General features: G+C 36.2%; 1 protein-coding gene across 1 annotated transcript; it reads left to right on the top strand.

Moving 5' to 3' along the window:
- The first annotated feature begins 169 nt into the window (after nucleotides 1–169).
- LOC132272757 (uncharacterized) lies at nucleotides 170–17786 on the top strand. Its single transcript, XM_059773851.1, has 3 exons — nucleotides 170–341; nucleotides 16896–17668; nucleotides 17775–17786. The coding sequence occupies exons 1-3, from the start codon at nucleotides 170–172 to the stop codon at nucleotides 17784–17786; spliced, it is 957 nt and encodes a 318-aa protein (XP_059629834.1).
- The last annotated feature ends 531 nt before the right edge of the window (nucleotides 17787–18317 follow it).

The raw sequence follows: 18317 nt of genomic DNA, 5'->3' as shown, positions 1-18317 counted from the left end.
TTACATTATGGAGAGTTGTTTTTTGCAGTCCCGGACGTCATAAAAAATTTGTTATTTCAAAATTTTGGTACAAGTATGATTCGCGTTTATATTGTCATGTTTTGTTGTCATAGAACATACATGCTGAGCTCGCAGGGGAGGTGAAGGAGACTTTGGTCCTCCTTTCGTGATGTCTGATGTTGCGGAAGAAGTGGCTGGTGATGGCACTTGTGCAGGTGGATTTTCAGAGTCAGGAGGTGGAGGATTTTGGGCCTCCAGTGGTGGAGCACTAACTGGTGGAGGACTCTCCGCTTCCGGAGGTGGAGGTGGAGGTGGAGGTGGAGGATTCTGTGCTTCCGGAGGTGGAGGATTTTGAGATTCCGGTGGGGGAGCAATATTCTATGGTGGAGGTTTAACTGCAGGAAGATGATAAAATAATAATGAATTCTATGTGACAATTAAATGGGCTTCTATCAATTTCAAAAATCAAAATGTTACCACACAAAAAAGCACTCATCCTTTTGATTGTTGCAAAGAAGATTTGATATAGGTGTTCAATATTTATTCTTGCCTTAAAATTGCTGTCATGCAATTTTTGGATGTGAAAAAAAAAAAAAAAAAAAAAACTATGCACCTTTCATTAGCTAGTAAATCAAGGTTGGATACTTGGATTTGTTTATATCTCAATACCATTTGAAAAACAAAACTTGTATGTGTAATTTAAATTATATACAAAAAAAAAAAAAAAAAAAAAAAAAAAAAAGGGGAGAAAAAAAACCAGAACCATGTAATAATGACTAATGAGCACAACCACTGAATGGATTTTAACGTCATTTCACAGGAATTGTTCAATAGATGCATAGGACTAAGGTCTGTGATTAATGTATTGTGCTAATGTAAGTACACACTTATTAATAATAAAAATAATAATACAAAATATAGGATATCCATCAACCGAAAAAATAACCATAAAAACAACCAACCAGTAGTAGCATCAGGAGGAGAGCTAGGGACCATCGACACTGCATGAGAAAATATATATATTATGTTAGAAAGGTGTGTGAATGTAACTTGCCGCCAATGCGTCTATGTATATCACATTAGACTACAACATGTGAATAGCAACTGTATGTTGGTTGCAACAAGAATATTTTGGTGTGAAAGGTTGTGTCGATTCGGGTAAGGTGATGTTTTAGGAGTGGTTATAATCAACAGATGCAACTACTCTAAACCATTGCATCTCAAATGAATAGACACATCTAATAATGATGGGACACCGCTTTGTCCATAACCAACCATTGCAACCCATTGGAAGTGGTTGTACCTGTTAACAAAGAGACACCACCTTATCTATAAATACCCACCATTGGTTGCCATTTAAGGTGCACAATATATTATTCTCTCCCTTTCTCAAGATGAACCTAACCCAAGTGGATGTGGGTTCAAGCCATGGTCAAGTAGTCTGAGCTACTTAGGCCCAAAACCAATTTCATTGAGCCATATTAAATTTGGTCTGAGTCATTTGGTTCGGATTGCACCAATTCATTATTTATATAGTATAGATGTATTTTTGAGTCAGAGAGAGTATTACACAGAGAAGGGTCGCCGTATCCACGAGTTTGTAGTGCTACTACTGGTGGATGTAAACCGTTGTATCCTGGGAGATAGATGCCACTAAATCCGTTAGCACCATAGCGGGGTAAATCTGTCTTAAGGGTATAATATCCAATACTAGCCTCGGTCCAAGTTCTTTATTTATTATTATTATTTTACTGCTTTAATTTTGCATGTTTAATTAAATATCGAGTTGAATATTTAATTAATTATGTTTAGCATATTATTAATTATTTTATGGCATATTAGTATAAGGTTATTTATGTCTTAAATGTCATTTGAAGCATATATTTTACCAACACTCTTAAGACAGAATCATTCCTTGCGTGAATTTTATTATATGCTTCTATTTAAAATATAAACAAGAAGATATCATACTAATAGTTGAGATATAATAAAATAATATTATATACATTATTATATGATAATATGCTAAATATTGATGTGTTTAATATTATGTGAAATTGAAGCATGTTATATAAATAGATTATTGATATAATTCAGTATTGGTTGAGTTATTTTTGTAATATGATATTATGTATTATATTATATTATCTTAAATTTATGCCAACTAGAGATGGAAAAAGGTACTTCGTTACTTTTATTAATGATTGCACAAGATAATGTTATGTATATTTAAACATTACAAAAATGAGGTTGAGAATCAACTTGGCAAAACGATCAAGGTGTTAAGAAATGATAGAGGTGGTGAATACAAAACACCATGCTCTTATAGTTGTTCAGAATATGGTATTATTCACTAAACTATCGCTCCTTATTCACCGCAATTGAACGGTGTTGCTGAACGCAAAAATCGTATTTTAAAAGTGTGGGGGTGTCTAACTAATGTTGCAATTCCTACTTCTATGAAAGTTAAAATGGACTTAAAATGTGACGACCTTGTGGGCAGGTGTGCCATGGCCGGGTGTAAGAGGCACTGACAGGCTACTGCACTGGGCAAGCTATAGGTACTCAGTCTCACATCGCCAAGATAAGGGAAAGGTGAAATGTTTGCATGTGGTGGTATTATCTCGAATTGGTATGAGGTCTTTTGGGATAAAACTCAAGACCAAAATTGTACGGGCTCGGACTCAAAACAGACAATATTATACCATGTGGTGGAGTAGATCGTTACATAAAACCTTTAATAGGTTATGCTCATAACAGTAGTGCATATCGTTTTCTTGTGCATAAATCATACAATAAAAATAAGGATGAGCTTAGACATAGCAAAATGGCTAAAACGTCTAAATCTTTTGGTCCTGATTTTCTAGCTTGCTTATTGGAGAATGAGCCATAAAGTTTTAAGGAAACAAAGTCTTCTCCTGATTATAATTATTTCTTAAATTAATTATGTGATATAATATTAAACTATATTGTTATGCAAGTTCAATATTATTTTTATAAATGTTTACTTTTATTTGATACTATAATATTGAACTATGTAGTTGAATTACTTAGTGTGCATTATAATTCAATTTTACAATATAGTTTATTTAATATGTGATATTATTGAATTTGTATGAAATCTTGACTGGTTTGTGTATGTAATACAACAAACAAAAATTGACCAGCCCAACTATATCAATTCTTCTGATAGTCAAAAGAAAAAGATCTATACTAGTGTTTAAGACACATATAGCTGTGAATGGGCTGAATAAGAGAAGATTTTCCAATAACTCTAAAGAGTTTAATGGAAAATGTTATTGATACACTAAACAAATACACCGAGACAAGCTAGTTAGCTCTAATGTACAATTTAGTTAAAAGCTAAAATGTTACTGAGTTACAAACTAGTTAGCTTAGCTATAAGCTAAAATGATTAATAAGGTGCACAAAACCTAAGAGGAAGATGAAAATCTGTTAGTTGGTTCTAACTCTCAACTTGATAGTAAAAAACATAAGGGTGATGAGTAACCATTTTAGCCATAAGTATCTGCTCATGTAGGAGAGAATAATACTACTTATAAAGTAGTAATTTTTGAAGAATATTCTTCAAAATAAATTACTCTACTACCAAGGTAGACTACTTAGATAAGTGTGTACTAAAGTTATGATATACTATAATTGATAACTAAACAAACTTAACTTCAAACTAACGGTAATAGCTGAGAAGTGGGTACTCATCATAACCTAATAGTGAGCTATGAGAATAGTGTACTTAATCTAAGCTAGTAATGACAGCTAAAAACTCACTTTTAACTAGTAATAATAGTTAAGAAATAAGTGCTCACTATGTGGTGATTGTATCCAAAGGTTAAATAATAAGATAATTATTTGCTTAAATGATTGAATTATGTGATGTGTGACACATGAAAGGTTATGACATGTTAATATGACTGACTTAACATGAACCTAAACATGAATAACTCAATTCATAAATATTAAAGATGCAGAAGCAAATATTAATTAGAACCCATTGTAATTAGTATCTTGAGCATTAATTAATAGTAATGTTGGTGAATTATTATAAGAATATGCTAGAGATAAAGTGAGTACATATGCACTAGAGACTGTTATATATGCTTGTTGAGAAGCGAATATGGAACCTTAAAAAGGTAGATGAAGTGAGATATTTAATATATGGTATTTCATGTGTTGGAAAACCATAAGAAATATATCATATATAAAATTTCAGAATTATTCTAAAGTTATGGGGAGATTGTAATGACCTAAACCCGTAGGTTCGAACCGCTAACCGGGTCCTTACCCGAACCCGAGGTTGCCTAAGTCAAAGCCATCAAGTCCAGTGATGTTATATCATTATTACGTCTTAATTATGTTCCATGAAAACTCTAAACAACCTTCTAAGGCTTAGGGTTAGTTATACCAAAAGAGGGAACAAGATGCACAAAATAGCAGCAAACCGGTTGATAGAAATGGCTATACCGGTTGACCAGTTGTGACCAAAAAAATTGGTAAGGCTACTGGAAGTTTCGGTCGATCGAAATGCCCATTTCGGTTAGCCGAAATGGCCCTGCGAGTTGGGAAAATTGCAGTAAGCTGCTATGGATGAGAGAATGAACAAAGGGGCTACTATGAAACCTTACACTGAATAAATCATGTCCAAACATATGCAAACCATTGAATACAGATCACATGATCTATTTAAGCTGAATGACAACACTATTATACTTGATTCGTCAAAATCTTTTACAAAAGAACAAAAATTCATAAAATTTACAGCCCATGAAATATATTCATTTACACAAATTCTACCTTTACAATGCTATACAACTTACACTTAGCCTTTATAAAAGGTACATTATCATGTTTCTATACAAAAGACAACAAGGTAAAAGTTCTAGTCCAGTTTTAAGTTACGGTGAGTGGTCGTCCGCACCTTCTTTCTCCAAACCTGAAAAATGTTTAAAAAATGGGGTGAGCATAAGCTCAGTAGGAAGTGTCTAAGGTACACCTCTTACGACCCCGTGAATCCACATATGGAATAAAATACAAGAGAACGGGATCATATGCACAATACAGCTCAGTATGAAGCAAGTAAAATAAGTATAACATCAACAAATATGTATAATGCACCAAGGAATTGCCATGCCATGCAATGTCGTTCCCCATTTCTGAAATAATACCGTTTTAACTTTTAAACCGTTAGTGCAATCCGACCTAAAACACCTCCAAGGTATCACGAAAATAGGATTGACTAACTTTCCATGATCACAAGGCAACTCCAAGGTGTCGTATCCGGCCTAGTTAGCTCAACCACGCTAGAGTCTCTCCCTAGTCCCCTCTAGACCACACTAACACCACGGACCACTAGGCACCTCCTAGGCATCCGATTTTCACAAACACTTTTGAAAAACATTTCCCTAAAACAATTTCATTTATTTTGAAAACATATTTTCCCTTTTTCTTTCCCTATGAATGCATGAGTGCTTCATGATTCCAAATGTCAAATTCAACAACTAAATTCCATACATTTCACCCATATCATAATCACACCTTGTAAAGGAAAATTCTAAACATTTATTTCTACAATTATGACATCAAATTTTCATGACAATTAAAATTCATAAAGTGTACAACTTGTCATTTCTAAGCATACTTCCTCACTACAAGAATGTAACTAAGTTTACAAACTCATTTAACACATAGCATACATCCATCACTTTACATATAAGCAACCACAATCACATAGTCAAAATAATCGAAATTAAACATGCTTATAGTCAAATTAAGAAGGAAAATTTATATAGAATTTAAGAAATTGTGAATCAGAGGACCCCTACCTCAAAGGATGAAAAAAGCCCCAATTCCAAGCCCTAAATTTGAAATCCCTAAGGGCGGCCAAATGGTGATTGGCTCCAATCAAAGCGACGGCCTCAACGAGCTCCCCAACTTTGCTTCAAGTGATATTATCAAATTCCAAATGGGTGAAGAGGAATCAAAGATTAAAAATTGTAAAAAAAAAAAAAAAAATGAAAATGAGGAGAAAGAGAGAGAGCTTGCCGGGAGAGTGAGTGGAAAATGAGGCTACAAATGGCCTTTTGGCCATTAAAAGACAATAGGTACAATGGTGGGTCCCTCCACTAACCACAAAAATCTCATCTTTTCTTTTATTAAACATAAGTGTGTATATATATAATTTAAATTCCAACTACACAATTTAATACACCACCATGAAATTGTGCAAAAATAACAATGCATGAAATACAATGGACCCTTGACACAACTTCTGTACACAACAATTCCTGTGCGGGTCCCACTCGAGACCTTTCGATCCGAAAAACAAAAAAAATGCCGAAATGGTAACCAATACATTTCTAAGAGTTCTGAACTCAAGGAAATGTCCCAATTAACATCCTGACACACCCAACACAACCCACGGTATGCAGCACGTAAAACAATAAAAGACGAAGATATCCTCAAAAATCAAAAAAATCCCAGAAAATGGTAAAAGGGAAAAACCGAAAATATTACAATCTACCATTCTTAAAAGATTTCGTCCTCAAAATCTACCATCCTTAAAAGAAAGAGGCCCACAACATAAACCACCTCGAGAAACACCCCATAAATCCACAAGACCATAACTCACCAACATTATTGCCTTTGACATTGGACGTCAGCAGGCAATCAGAAACCACTGCTACTAAAACCCAATGCTCACCACCCTATGAGGGTACTCATCAGTCAAAACATAACAACACAAAACCACCTGGTACGCTCTACACTATACTCGACTCAAGATGGACATCGATCCACTCTACACTGCTACGAAAGGCTCCAAAGCGCGAAAAGAAACAGCCATCTTACCACCAAATATGACAACGTCCAAACCCAACTCATCCCTCAATGGACACACTAAACTTTAGACAAGAAACCCCGTTCATCTCACAATTAAGTTCAATTCTAATCTACACATCCATGTCAGACCAAAAACTCACTATCTATCACTTAACTACACCGTATAAACGACCACCAACCACACCAATCGGTCATCACTATACTTATCATCCTCAAGATAACTAAACAACAATTCTCCCAACGACCACAAAAATATGAGTCACCAGAACAATAAAACGTATTATCATGTACCTAGAACCTAAATCCTCAAAACAAGATCTTCAATAGTTAATGGTTGTACCACAATCCTTTATCTGACACTTGATCCTACCTAACACACCTCATCACCCGAGATAAAGCATCTGAGTCCACATTGTCACACCGACACAAAACGCAAAATCGTGCTCTCACTATCACTAACAAGTCGAAACAGTTATTGACCTTTGACCCGACATCATGCTAAAGAGGGACTGATTCAAGAGAAATGGTTGGCCAGGCCATTCTCATCCTCGATCCGGTCTCAGCACAGATGCCGTTCTTGTCCTCAGGTCCAAACCTCTAATACAACTTCACACAGTTCACAAAACAACCATGAGATTGACTCACTATCAATCCATCGCTCTACGTAACCACAACGGCTATACAACCACATACCTACACTAAAAATCCCAATCATACTTTAATCACACAACCCCTAACAAGCTAGAAATAACACAGCACCAAAGTCACAATCATCAACTGACGTAAAAACTCTATAATAATCTCATAGCACCCATATACCAGGTAGATAGCTCCATAACATCATTTGGTTCAATTTTTACTTCTTCAAAACACACATTAGGACTGTCTCATACCTGAAACCACAAAACCAAAGTCAATCATTCGTATTATTCTTCAACGGGATCCCACCTTCACCTTCTCTAATCACGTAATTCTAAGGCAACATCAACACTTGTCCTCAAGACACTGCTCGAATCAGACATCAATAAAAACACCTGAGTAAATGACTCACATCACATCACCTAACCATCCTCAAGCTTACAATTCACGACACACCCCCAGCCATCACTGATAGTACCAGACACTGGAAACACAATCCCTATTTGGCAACTCGTGCCATCAAAACCACTCTCAAAACAAGCACCACTAAAAACCAATGACTTTATCTCCCTCCGTGGGAATGAGTTGACCAAATCAACCAAACCATTACCGATGAACTCTAACAACAAAACCAACCACACACAGGTCCGTCCACCCACGGACGCGCATAACTCATAAATAGAGAACAAGACTCATGACAGACGACGTCCTTGCCAGGACTAGAACAAACGAAAAAGGTAACGAACCCCACTCTCACAAAAGACTGACGACTCACACCTGAATGCACCCAATACCTTGTCACTCGTTACTCACTAATCGTCTAACCGTGAACACCCAATCTCACCTGAGATGAAATGAACTCCCTACACATAAGTAGGAAAACCAACTGGAAACACATACGGGACTACGACCTCAATTCTAGGTGACCTCGCCACTAACGAACCGTCATACATTATCAACACAGAAACCTCGCATACGATACACCACGATACCCATGCTAACCAAATCAAGTCAGATCCATACTACCCATTCCATCAAGTACTAGGGTATATCCCATAATACAACCATCAGACAAGAGCATCAATGCTTATAGCGTACTAACACTAGGAACAATCACAACCCTTCAGACACCATGTCCCGCTCCATCTGGAATTCATCACTCCCAAATGATAACCTTTATGTTATACGATGACATTAGACCACCCATTATATCCCTAACTTTCTGGGCGACACTCCCTCTAACACCGTGCACACCATACCCGTGACCTCAGTCACAGCAACCCACTACTCGTCAAAAGAAAAATGTGCCTATCCGGTATCATCGTCCTCACTGGCTCTAAAGACTAGGCCGACTACAATCGCCTCAACTGGCGTACAATCCCATCACCTACCTGATAACATACAACAACAACTCAAAATCTCTAAATCACACTCGGATCTACCTTAAACTATTCCAGTCATCGGCATTAAACATCAAAACATAACACCTTTAATACCATTCATCCCGAATAACAACTCAAACCTCTCATCTCACCAGATCATCAAGCCACTACTAAGCGATTCTTCCTCAAACATCCTTAAGATAACGCCATCATAACAAGAGAATAAGTATTACTCTCGATACTCCTCACAATGATAATTACTTATCACTAGAAAATAACCTCCATACAGTAATGCCATGCCGAGAAATCCCCAAAGGAAAAATGAGCATAAAAACCAGAATGCTCAACAACCAATAGTCTCTTAAAATCCATCAACGATGTAATCAATCACCAACGCGTAACCGGCCACTCAAACCACTCTTCCTAAGGCAATCTACATGCCTAAACAAGAAAACTTTGTGCCCTAGGTTCAACATCATTACTTCTCATCATTCTCGTTCCTTAGAACACTCTTGGCACTGGCAAAAGTCAAATGGGGCTACCAACTAAACCTACAAGATCAATCTTGTCCCAATCATTCTTGTCATCAGTCTACCTTTTCGAATCCTCAAACACCAAGCACGATCTCCTGATACTTCAGACACAACTTGAATTACAATTCCAGCTCACAACTTTTAACTTTTAATACATAGTCTATTTGGTAACACAGTACCTACCATCAATCACTTCATCCGCAAACAACCTAGCACTTCAATGACCTCATACAACCTACCTTAAAGTGCAATCTTGCTCTACACAACTAAAACTAACCACTATACACCACCTCGAGACTCTCTAGACAGCCGTACCAACCTATAACCCTGCTCATCGACCGAGCCATACAATCGACTCACCGAGAGTCGATTACTGGTAGCACACTCTTGTAGTTTCCCGGAATGGGAATCATCTCTCAACTAACCAACCAACACATTTTCTTAGACCATACCAGAACACTCGCAATACACACCTACAACCAATAGACTACATTCGTGACTCAAACAACCTCTGTCACACCTACCACGACCGGTTCGAAAAGAACCTCCGCACCAAACCGTGACCCAAGTCACAAACACTAACCTCCTAAGGTCATACATTTCTCCATCAAAACCCTCACTCGCACACCTGACTTCCATGGTCACAGGAACCCATACACTAATGCATGAAACTCACACAGAACATAGGCACCATGCCATGAGATATGAAACCGCTCTAAAGTCGTGCTCTAAGCACTACATAAAATACAATAAGAATATCAGGATGACAACACACTGAATAGCTCAATTCATGAGCTAGAAGTCCAAGCCACTCGTTCGATAAGAACCGGCACCCAAACAACCTTAGAGCAACTGTGTTCCTCGCCTACTTAGGTCAAAACTTACACAACCATTTATGCCGTGATAAGTACTTTATCGTACTAGCTACCATCCCAATGCTCAACCGCATAAATAGATAGAAATATAAATATATACGTATACAAAATTAATGAAACCCACAATACCATACGAAACATGCTTGCATATACCATGTTCATTACTTGTCACATTAGCATAAAAGAAAATTGCACCAACCGTGCCTACTGTTTGCCACCATCATGTATCTTATACTTTTCGCCTTATCATATATAACATGCTTTCAAATACTTTCACATTTTATTTACATAGTTGGTTCATATAATTATTCCTCATACATGGCCATGTAACACAAATTTTAGCATTTAAACACGTAAACATGTGAACACTTAACAGGAAAACATGTCATTCAAAACCGTAACACATAAGCAAGTAGCAAGTAAATATACTTCTCAAAACAATAAACACTTTTACATGCAATACTTTTAAATCAACTCGAGTCCCACTTAGGTTAACCCTACCCGTCGTCCTTAGGTTTTCGAACCTAAAGCTCTGATACCAAATTTGTAACGACCCGAATCTGTAGGTCCGAACCGCTAACCGGATCCTTACCCTAACCTGAGATTGCCTAATTCAATGCCATCAAGTCCAGTGATGTTACATTATTATTACGTTTTAATTATGTTCCATGAAAACTCTAAGCAACCTCCCAAGGCTCAGGGTTAGTTATACCAAAAGAGGGAACAAGATGCACAAAACAGCAATAAACCGGTCAACCGAAATAGAGCTTCGGTCGACCAAAATGAATCCTGTACCAGTCGACCAAAATGGCTATACCGGTCGACCGGTTGTGACCAAAAAAATTAGCAAGGCTATTGGAAGTTTCGGTCAACCGAAATGCCCATTTCGGTAGGCCGAAATGGCCATGTGAGCTGGGAAAATTGCAGTGAGCTGCTATAGATGAGAGAATGAACAAAGGGGCTACTATGAAACCTTAAACTGAATAAATCCTGTCCAAACACATGCAAACCATTGAATACAGTTCACTGGATCTATTTAAGTTGAATGACAACACTATCATGTTTGATTCGTCATAATCTTTTACAAAAGAACAAAAGTTCATAAAATTTATAGCCCGTGAAATATATTCATCTACACAAATTCTACCTTTACAACGCTATACAAGTTACACCTAGTCTTTATAAAAGGTATATGATCATGTTTCTATACAAAAGACAATAAGGTAAGAGTTCTAGTCTAGTCTTAAGTTATGGTGAGTGGTTGTCCACCCCTTCTTTCCCCAAACTTGAAAAATATTAAAATAATTGGGTGAGCATAAACTCAATTGGAAGTGTCTAGAATACACCTCTTACGACATTGTGAATCCACATATGGAATAGAATACAAGAGAACGGGATCATATATTGGGAAGCAAGTAAAACAAGTATAACATCAACAAATATGTATATAAGTCATCTGACAACTAAATATGCACAATGTACCAAGGAATTGCCATGCCATACAATATCGCTCCCCATTTCCGAAACAATGCCGTTTCAACTTCCAAACCGTTAGTGCAATCTGACCTAAGGCACCTCCAAGGCGTCACGAAAGGAAGATTGACTAACTTTCCATGACCACAAGGCAACTCCAAGGCTTCGTATCCGACCTAGTTAACTCAACCACGCTAGGGTCTCTTCCTAGTCCCCTCTAGACCACACTAACACCACGAACAACTAGGCACCTTCTAGGCGTCCAGTTTTCGCAAACACTTTCAAAAAATGTTTCCCCAAAATAATTTCATTTGTTTTGAAAACATATTTCCCCTTTATCTTTTCCTATGAATGCATGAGTGCTTCATGATTCCAAATGCCAAATTCAACAACTAAATTCAATACATTTCACCCATATCATAATCACACATTATAAAGAAAAATTTAAAACATTTATTTCTACAATTATGACATCAAATTTTCATGGCAATTGAAATTCATAAAGTGTATAACCTGTCATTTCTAAGCATGCTTCCTCACTACAAGAATGTAACTAAGTTTACAAACTCATTTAACACATAGTATACATCCACCACTTTACATATAAGCAACCACAACCACATAGTCAAAATAATCGAAATTAAACATGCTTATAATCAAATTAAGAAGGAAAATTCACATAAAACCTAAGAAATTGTGAATTAGAGCAACCATACCTCAAATGATGCAAAAAGCCCCAATTCCAAACCCTAAATTTGAAATCTCTAAGGGCGGTCAAATGGTGATTGGCTCTAATCAAAACGACGGCCTTAACGAGCTTTCCAACTTTGCTTTAAGTGGTATTATCAAATTCAAATGGGTGAAGAGGAATCAAAGCTTGAAGATTGTGAAAGAATAAAGAAAATGAAAATAGGGAGAGAGAGCTTGCCCGAGAGAGTGAGTGGAAAATGAGGCTACAAATGGCCTTGTGGCCATTAAAAGACAGTAGGTATAATGGTGGGTCCCTCCACTAACCACAAAAATCTCACCTTTTCTTTTATTAAGCATAAGTTTGTATATATATAATTTAAATTCCAACCATACAATTTAATACACCACCATGAAATTGTACAAAAATAATACTGCATGAAATGCAATGGACCTATGACACAACTCCCGTACACAACAATTCCAGTGCGGGTCCCACCCAGTACATTCCGGTCCGAAAAACAGAAAAATACCGAAATAATAACCAATACATTTCCAAGAGTTTTGAACTCAAAGAAATGTCCAAATCAACACTCTGACACACCCAGCACACCCCACGGTGTCCAATACGCAAAACAAAAAAAGAAGAAGATATCCTTAAAAATCAGAAAAATTCCAGAAAATGGTAAAAGGGAAAAATAGAAAACTTTACAGAGATATTATCCATAAATGAAATTTGCTATAAGTCACCTCATCTTAAGAGAAATACCTATAAATGTGGGGGGTTCTGAGTCCTAAGCGTTTTAGGATAGAACAAAAAATCATTTATAGTATTATAACAATAGTGCATGTTGTTTCCTACGAGAAAAATATTATGGAACAACTAGAAGAGTTCTTTTTCCAACTGAAAAATTGGATTATTTGTTCCAATTGAAAAGTCAAGTGTGTAAGCTAATAAGTCCTCAAGTGGATTAAAATTACTACCGAGACACTGAAATAAATGTGATGCATAAGTCATTGTATGCCTTAAAAAATTAATGATATACTTGATTTGAAAGATTTAATATTTGATAACATAATATATTCTCAGTACAGTGAGATTGAGATAATACTAGTTATGATAACAAAAGCCTAGCTAACTTTTGTATAAGAAAATCTCAAATATAAATACTAGTCAAAGTATATCATTGGTTGAGATTGTAAGACATCTTAATAACTGTGTTTAATTGCATACTTTCAATCCAGGATAGGATCATAAAGAAGGAAAAAAAAAAAAAGAAAAAAAAAAAGAAATTGAGTAGTTGAGATACACCCTAAGTCAAATATTGCATAAATCGAGGTATCTAGCTAAATTAGAGGTGTAACAGTGATGTAATTTGGATGCGGTATATTAAAGACTTCAAATCCAAGAGTGGATATGTCAATATTAAAGGCATAGTTGTATTTTCTTAACATAACTCAAAGTTAGAAACTTTGAATAAATCAATAGATTTTACTTAGAGGACTTTTCAAAGTAAGTCTATACCTGTGCCACTAAAGAAAATGATATTGCTAATAATAAACAATTTTAGGGTACAAAGTATCCATGTGCTCTCAATTGGGGAAATCTCTGCAGAGTATAAGATTTCTATATATAACCATGTGGCCACATATAAAATTAAGGGTTGTACTAGAGAGCAATTGTACAGATCATCGAGGGAAATGGGATTAAAGCCGAAAGCTAACGAGTCATCTTAATGGAAACCCAACCTAGCTGACTGGAGATCCCAAGATTTAGGTTCAAAGGGATAATAGAAATTCTGAGTGACTCATTAGAAGCACTGGGAAGATATAAATCTTCTACCCATTTCTATGATGAGACAATGCTACCTACAGCGAGGATTAGAATAAGCTACGCTTTTAATGACTCTTATTTCTTGAAAATTCAAAGTGGAGTATGGTAGGATACTCTTAATAAGAAGTCACCTATATGATTATGAAGTGGGGCCGCTTTATGAGAACTATAAAGGCTAAGTTTTCTAGAGCACTCATGAATGCTAGGAGTTGTTCAGGGCCAAAATGAACACAACAATGAGAACTAACTCTGTGAGGAAGGGTACTGTGTGTTTGTTATTGTCTTGGTTTACACAAACAGCTGAATAGTTCAAGACATCACGTTCACTGGTTAGCCAGTAAATCCGATAGTAATACACTAGGGAAGGTTCAAGGCCAAAAGTTACCTATCCTGATGCAGTAACTTTCCGATTATACTCTCTCTAGGGTCTGCATTATCATTTGCATTTAAGCAGCCAATTTCCATTCATGTAGGGGATTATTAGAAAGGTGTGTGAATGTAACTTGCCTGTAATATATCCATGTATATCACATTAGACTACAACATGTGAATGTTAACTGTATGTTGGTTGCAACAAAAATATTCTGGTGTGAAAGGTTGTGTCGATTCGGGTAAGGTGATGTTTTAGGAGTGGTTATAATCAACAGATGCAACTACTCTAAACCATGGCATCTCAAATGAACAGACACATCTAATAACGATGGGACACCACTTTGTCTATAACTAACCATTGCAACCCATTGGAAGTGGTTGTGCCTGTTAACGAAGAGACACCGACCTTATCTATAAATACCCACTATTGGTGGCCATTTAAGGTGCACAATATAGTATTCTCTCCCTCTCTCAAGATGAACCCAACCCAAGTGGATGTGGGTTCAAGCCATGGTCAAGTAGTCTGAGCCACTTAGGCCCAAAACCAATTTCATTGAGTCATTTTAAATTTGGTCCGAGCCATTTGGTTCAGATTGCACCCAATTCATTATTTATATAGTATAGATACATTTTTGAGTCAAATAGAGTATTACACAGAGGAGGTTCACCGTATCCACGAGTTTGTAGTGCTGCTACTGGTGGATGTAAACCGTTGTATCTTGGGGGATAGACGTCACTAAGTCCGTTAGCACCATAGCGGGGTAAATCTGTCTTAAGGACATAGCATCCAATACTAGCCTCGGTCCAGGTTCTTTATTTATTATTATTATTTTACTGCTTTAATTTGCATGTTTAATTAAATATCGAGTGGCATATTAGTATAAGGTTAGTTATATCTTGAATGTCATTTGAAACATATATTTTACTAACATATTATTCATCAAGAAAGTTGATTATAATAATTTATATAAAAAATAAAACGACGAATTGAAAACGGGTTCTCCATTTTGCACAAGAGGTCTCGGGTTTGAGTCGTGCGCGCGCGAGAAGATTGGAATTTTCACTTTTAATCATGACCGATCATCTCCTTTGTTGGTTTTATGATCAAGCGATCACAGTCGTCCGATCTTTCAAGAATCTTGGATTGCTTAAGAGTTACAAGAAAATATAATTGGCTCCGTCCATTTTATGATGGTTGATTGGAGGGTGATTGATGAGTGAAATATTTGAGAGAGGGAAACTCAGAGTGAGAGAGGGGATTGATGAGAGAGATATTTAGAGAGAGTAGCGTGGGTGAGAGAAAATTTAAGAGAGAGAAATGGGGTTAAAACACTATAGAATAATTATGTCTATTATATGATGGGTGGAATATGAGTACTTATATTTTATTTTTTTTGTTTTATCCATTTTAAATATGATTCACTTAAAATTATTAGAAAGTAGATAGATATAAACAAGTGACTGGTTGTAAGTCATTTTGTCACCCCTACTTGTGATGATATGAAAATCGTTTATCATATTAGATTTTCAGTTAAATACGCCGTATTAATGAAGAGATTAGATTAGCAAACTCTATTGGCATCATGTCTCACTGGCATTTAGAGAGTGGTACTTATCTAATTATTAAAGTTATATATATAAAAAAAAAAATAGATAAAACAATGTAATGAGCCCTCAACCACTCGATTTTAACTTGATTGGCCATTGATCACACGAGTTTGTTCTATAGATGCCAAGGGGATTAAAGGTCAGTGATTAATTGCTCATATGCTGATGTAAATATTAACTATATGAAGCATCATAAAATTTATTGCATAATCAAAATCAGACCAAGAGCAACACAAGGAGGAGTGCCCTGGGGTCATAGAGACCCGCTGTAGCACATTGGAAATTTCTGGCAAATATGAAATTCCGGGATAACTGTTTTTAATTTTTGCTGTAATTTTTCAACTTTGGGCCGATGTAGAGCCCACCAAATTCTTGGGCTAGAACATTTTTATACCAATGTAGATTCGGGTTTGAGGTGAAGAACCTAAGATTAGGGTTAGGGCACACAGTGTTCATCATTCAAACACTTTCAGATAACCGGAGGCGGAGAGAGACTGATAGAGAGAGAAAATCGAATCAATGAAGATCCCCACTTTTCAGGCAAGTACCGATCTCTACTCTTTGTTGTGATTGAAAGCATATTATGATACATCACTGTGTTTCTTCAAGAAATGAGGACTGTGTATATCTGCAAAAGTCTCATCTCTCTCTCTCAAGAATTCTTCACATCTCAACAAAACCCCAATCTCTCTTATCTCTCTCAACTTCTTCTCTTCCTCTCCAAAAAGCCCCAGTGCAGTGTCGGATTACTTGATTGATAGACACATATTTTCTCCTGAAACTGCTTTGAAAATCTCTTCCGTCGTAAAGTATCTGAAAAGGCCTGAAGAGACCGATTCAATTCTTTCATTTCTTCAGGAAAGTGGTTTTGCGGATACCCATCTCGAGCGTGTCATCAAATCCGCGCCTCAACTTCTCTCTGCAAATCTTGAGCTTTCCATCAAACCCAAATTCAAGTTTTTTCAAGACGTGGGTATTTCTTCTAGCGATATTGTGCAAATTGTTTCGTCTGACCCTCGGATTCTAACTCGTAGCGTTGATAGTCAGCTTGGCCCATCGATTTTAGCATTGAAGAGTGTTTTGGTTTCGAATGTGGATATGTCTACGTTTTTAAAGAGATCTGGGCGTATTCTGAGTCTTGATTGGGCGAAAACTATGATTCCCAATATTGAATTTTTGAAGAGCTGTGGCATTAGTTCGTCGCAAATAAGTCGATATGCAACATTTTTCTTTCGTAAACCGACCAGAATTAGAGAATATGTGAAGAGGGTTGATGAGATGGGCTTTGACAGGAAGTCTAAGACGTTTCTTGAAGCGATTCGGGTTATCAGTTGGATGAGTATCGAGAAATGGGAGTTGAAATTGGAGGTCTCTAAGAGTTTGAGATTTTCAGAAGATGACATTTTGTCAGTGTGTGTGTATATTTTACCTACCAAAAAGAAGAGTTGTTGTGGTGCGGATTTGAATATCAAATCTAGTTGCTATTCTGAATTTTGTTTTGTCTCATCTTTCTTAGCGTGGTTATTGAAAGAAAGGGAGGGGGGAATTTTTTTTTTTTTTATCATGTTTGGTTTCTTCTACTTGTCATTTGATGATTCTGTTATTGAAATTCTCTCTTTATTATTGGTAGAAGTAGTGATCTTTTAGTTGGCATAGTTGATTTTAGATAACTAAAAAGACAAAAAGATTTTTTTTTTAAAAAAAATGTCTGGACAATAATTTTGTAAACCTATTATGCAAAAAAATAAGATCTTACTTGCTTTGTAATTCTGAGAAGAGTTTTATTAGAATAGAAAATTTTGCTTGATTTAATTTTTTGAAAACTCAACAATCCAACCAAGTCTTAAGTTATTATTAAGAACGGTTTCAAATTACAAACCAAACAAGTCATGAGTTTCTTCTACTTGTCATCTTAACCTCGTAATCCTACATAAGTTGTTGTTTGTGCCCGATTACAATAAAATTTACAATAAAATATATTTTTTCTTCAAATTATTTTTAAAGAACTATAAATTTTTTATATAAGACGGATCTCAAAAATGGTCGAGCCTTGACTTGC

Source organism: Cornus florida, unplaced genomic scaffold, assembly GCF_030987335.1.
Source record: "Cornus florida cultivar Cherokee Brave unplaced genomic scaffold, ASM3098733v1 CherokeeBrave_3.0.0_Hap2_Chr09, whole genome shotgun sequence".
NCBI lineage: Eukaryota > Viridiplantae > Streptophyta > Magnoliopsida > Cornales > Cornaceae > Cornus > Cornus florida.
The sequence above is the reverse complement of the archived record's forward strand: the minus strand, read 5'-3'. Positions and strand labels throughout refer to the sequence as shown.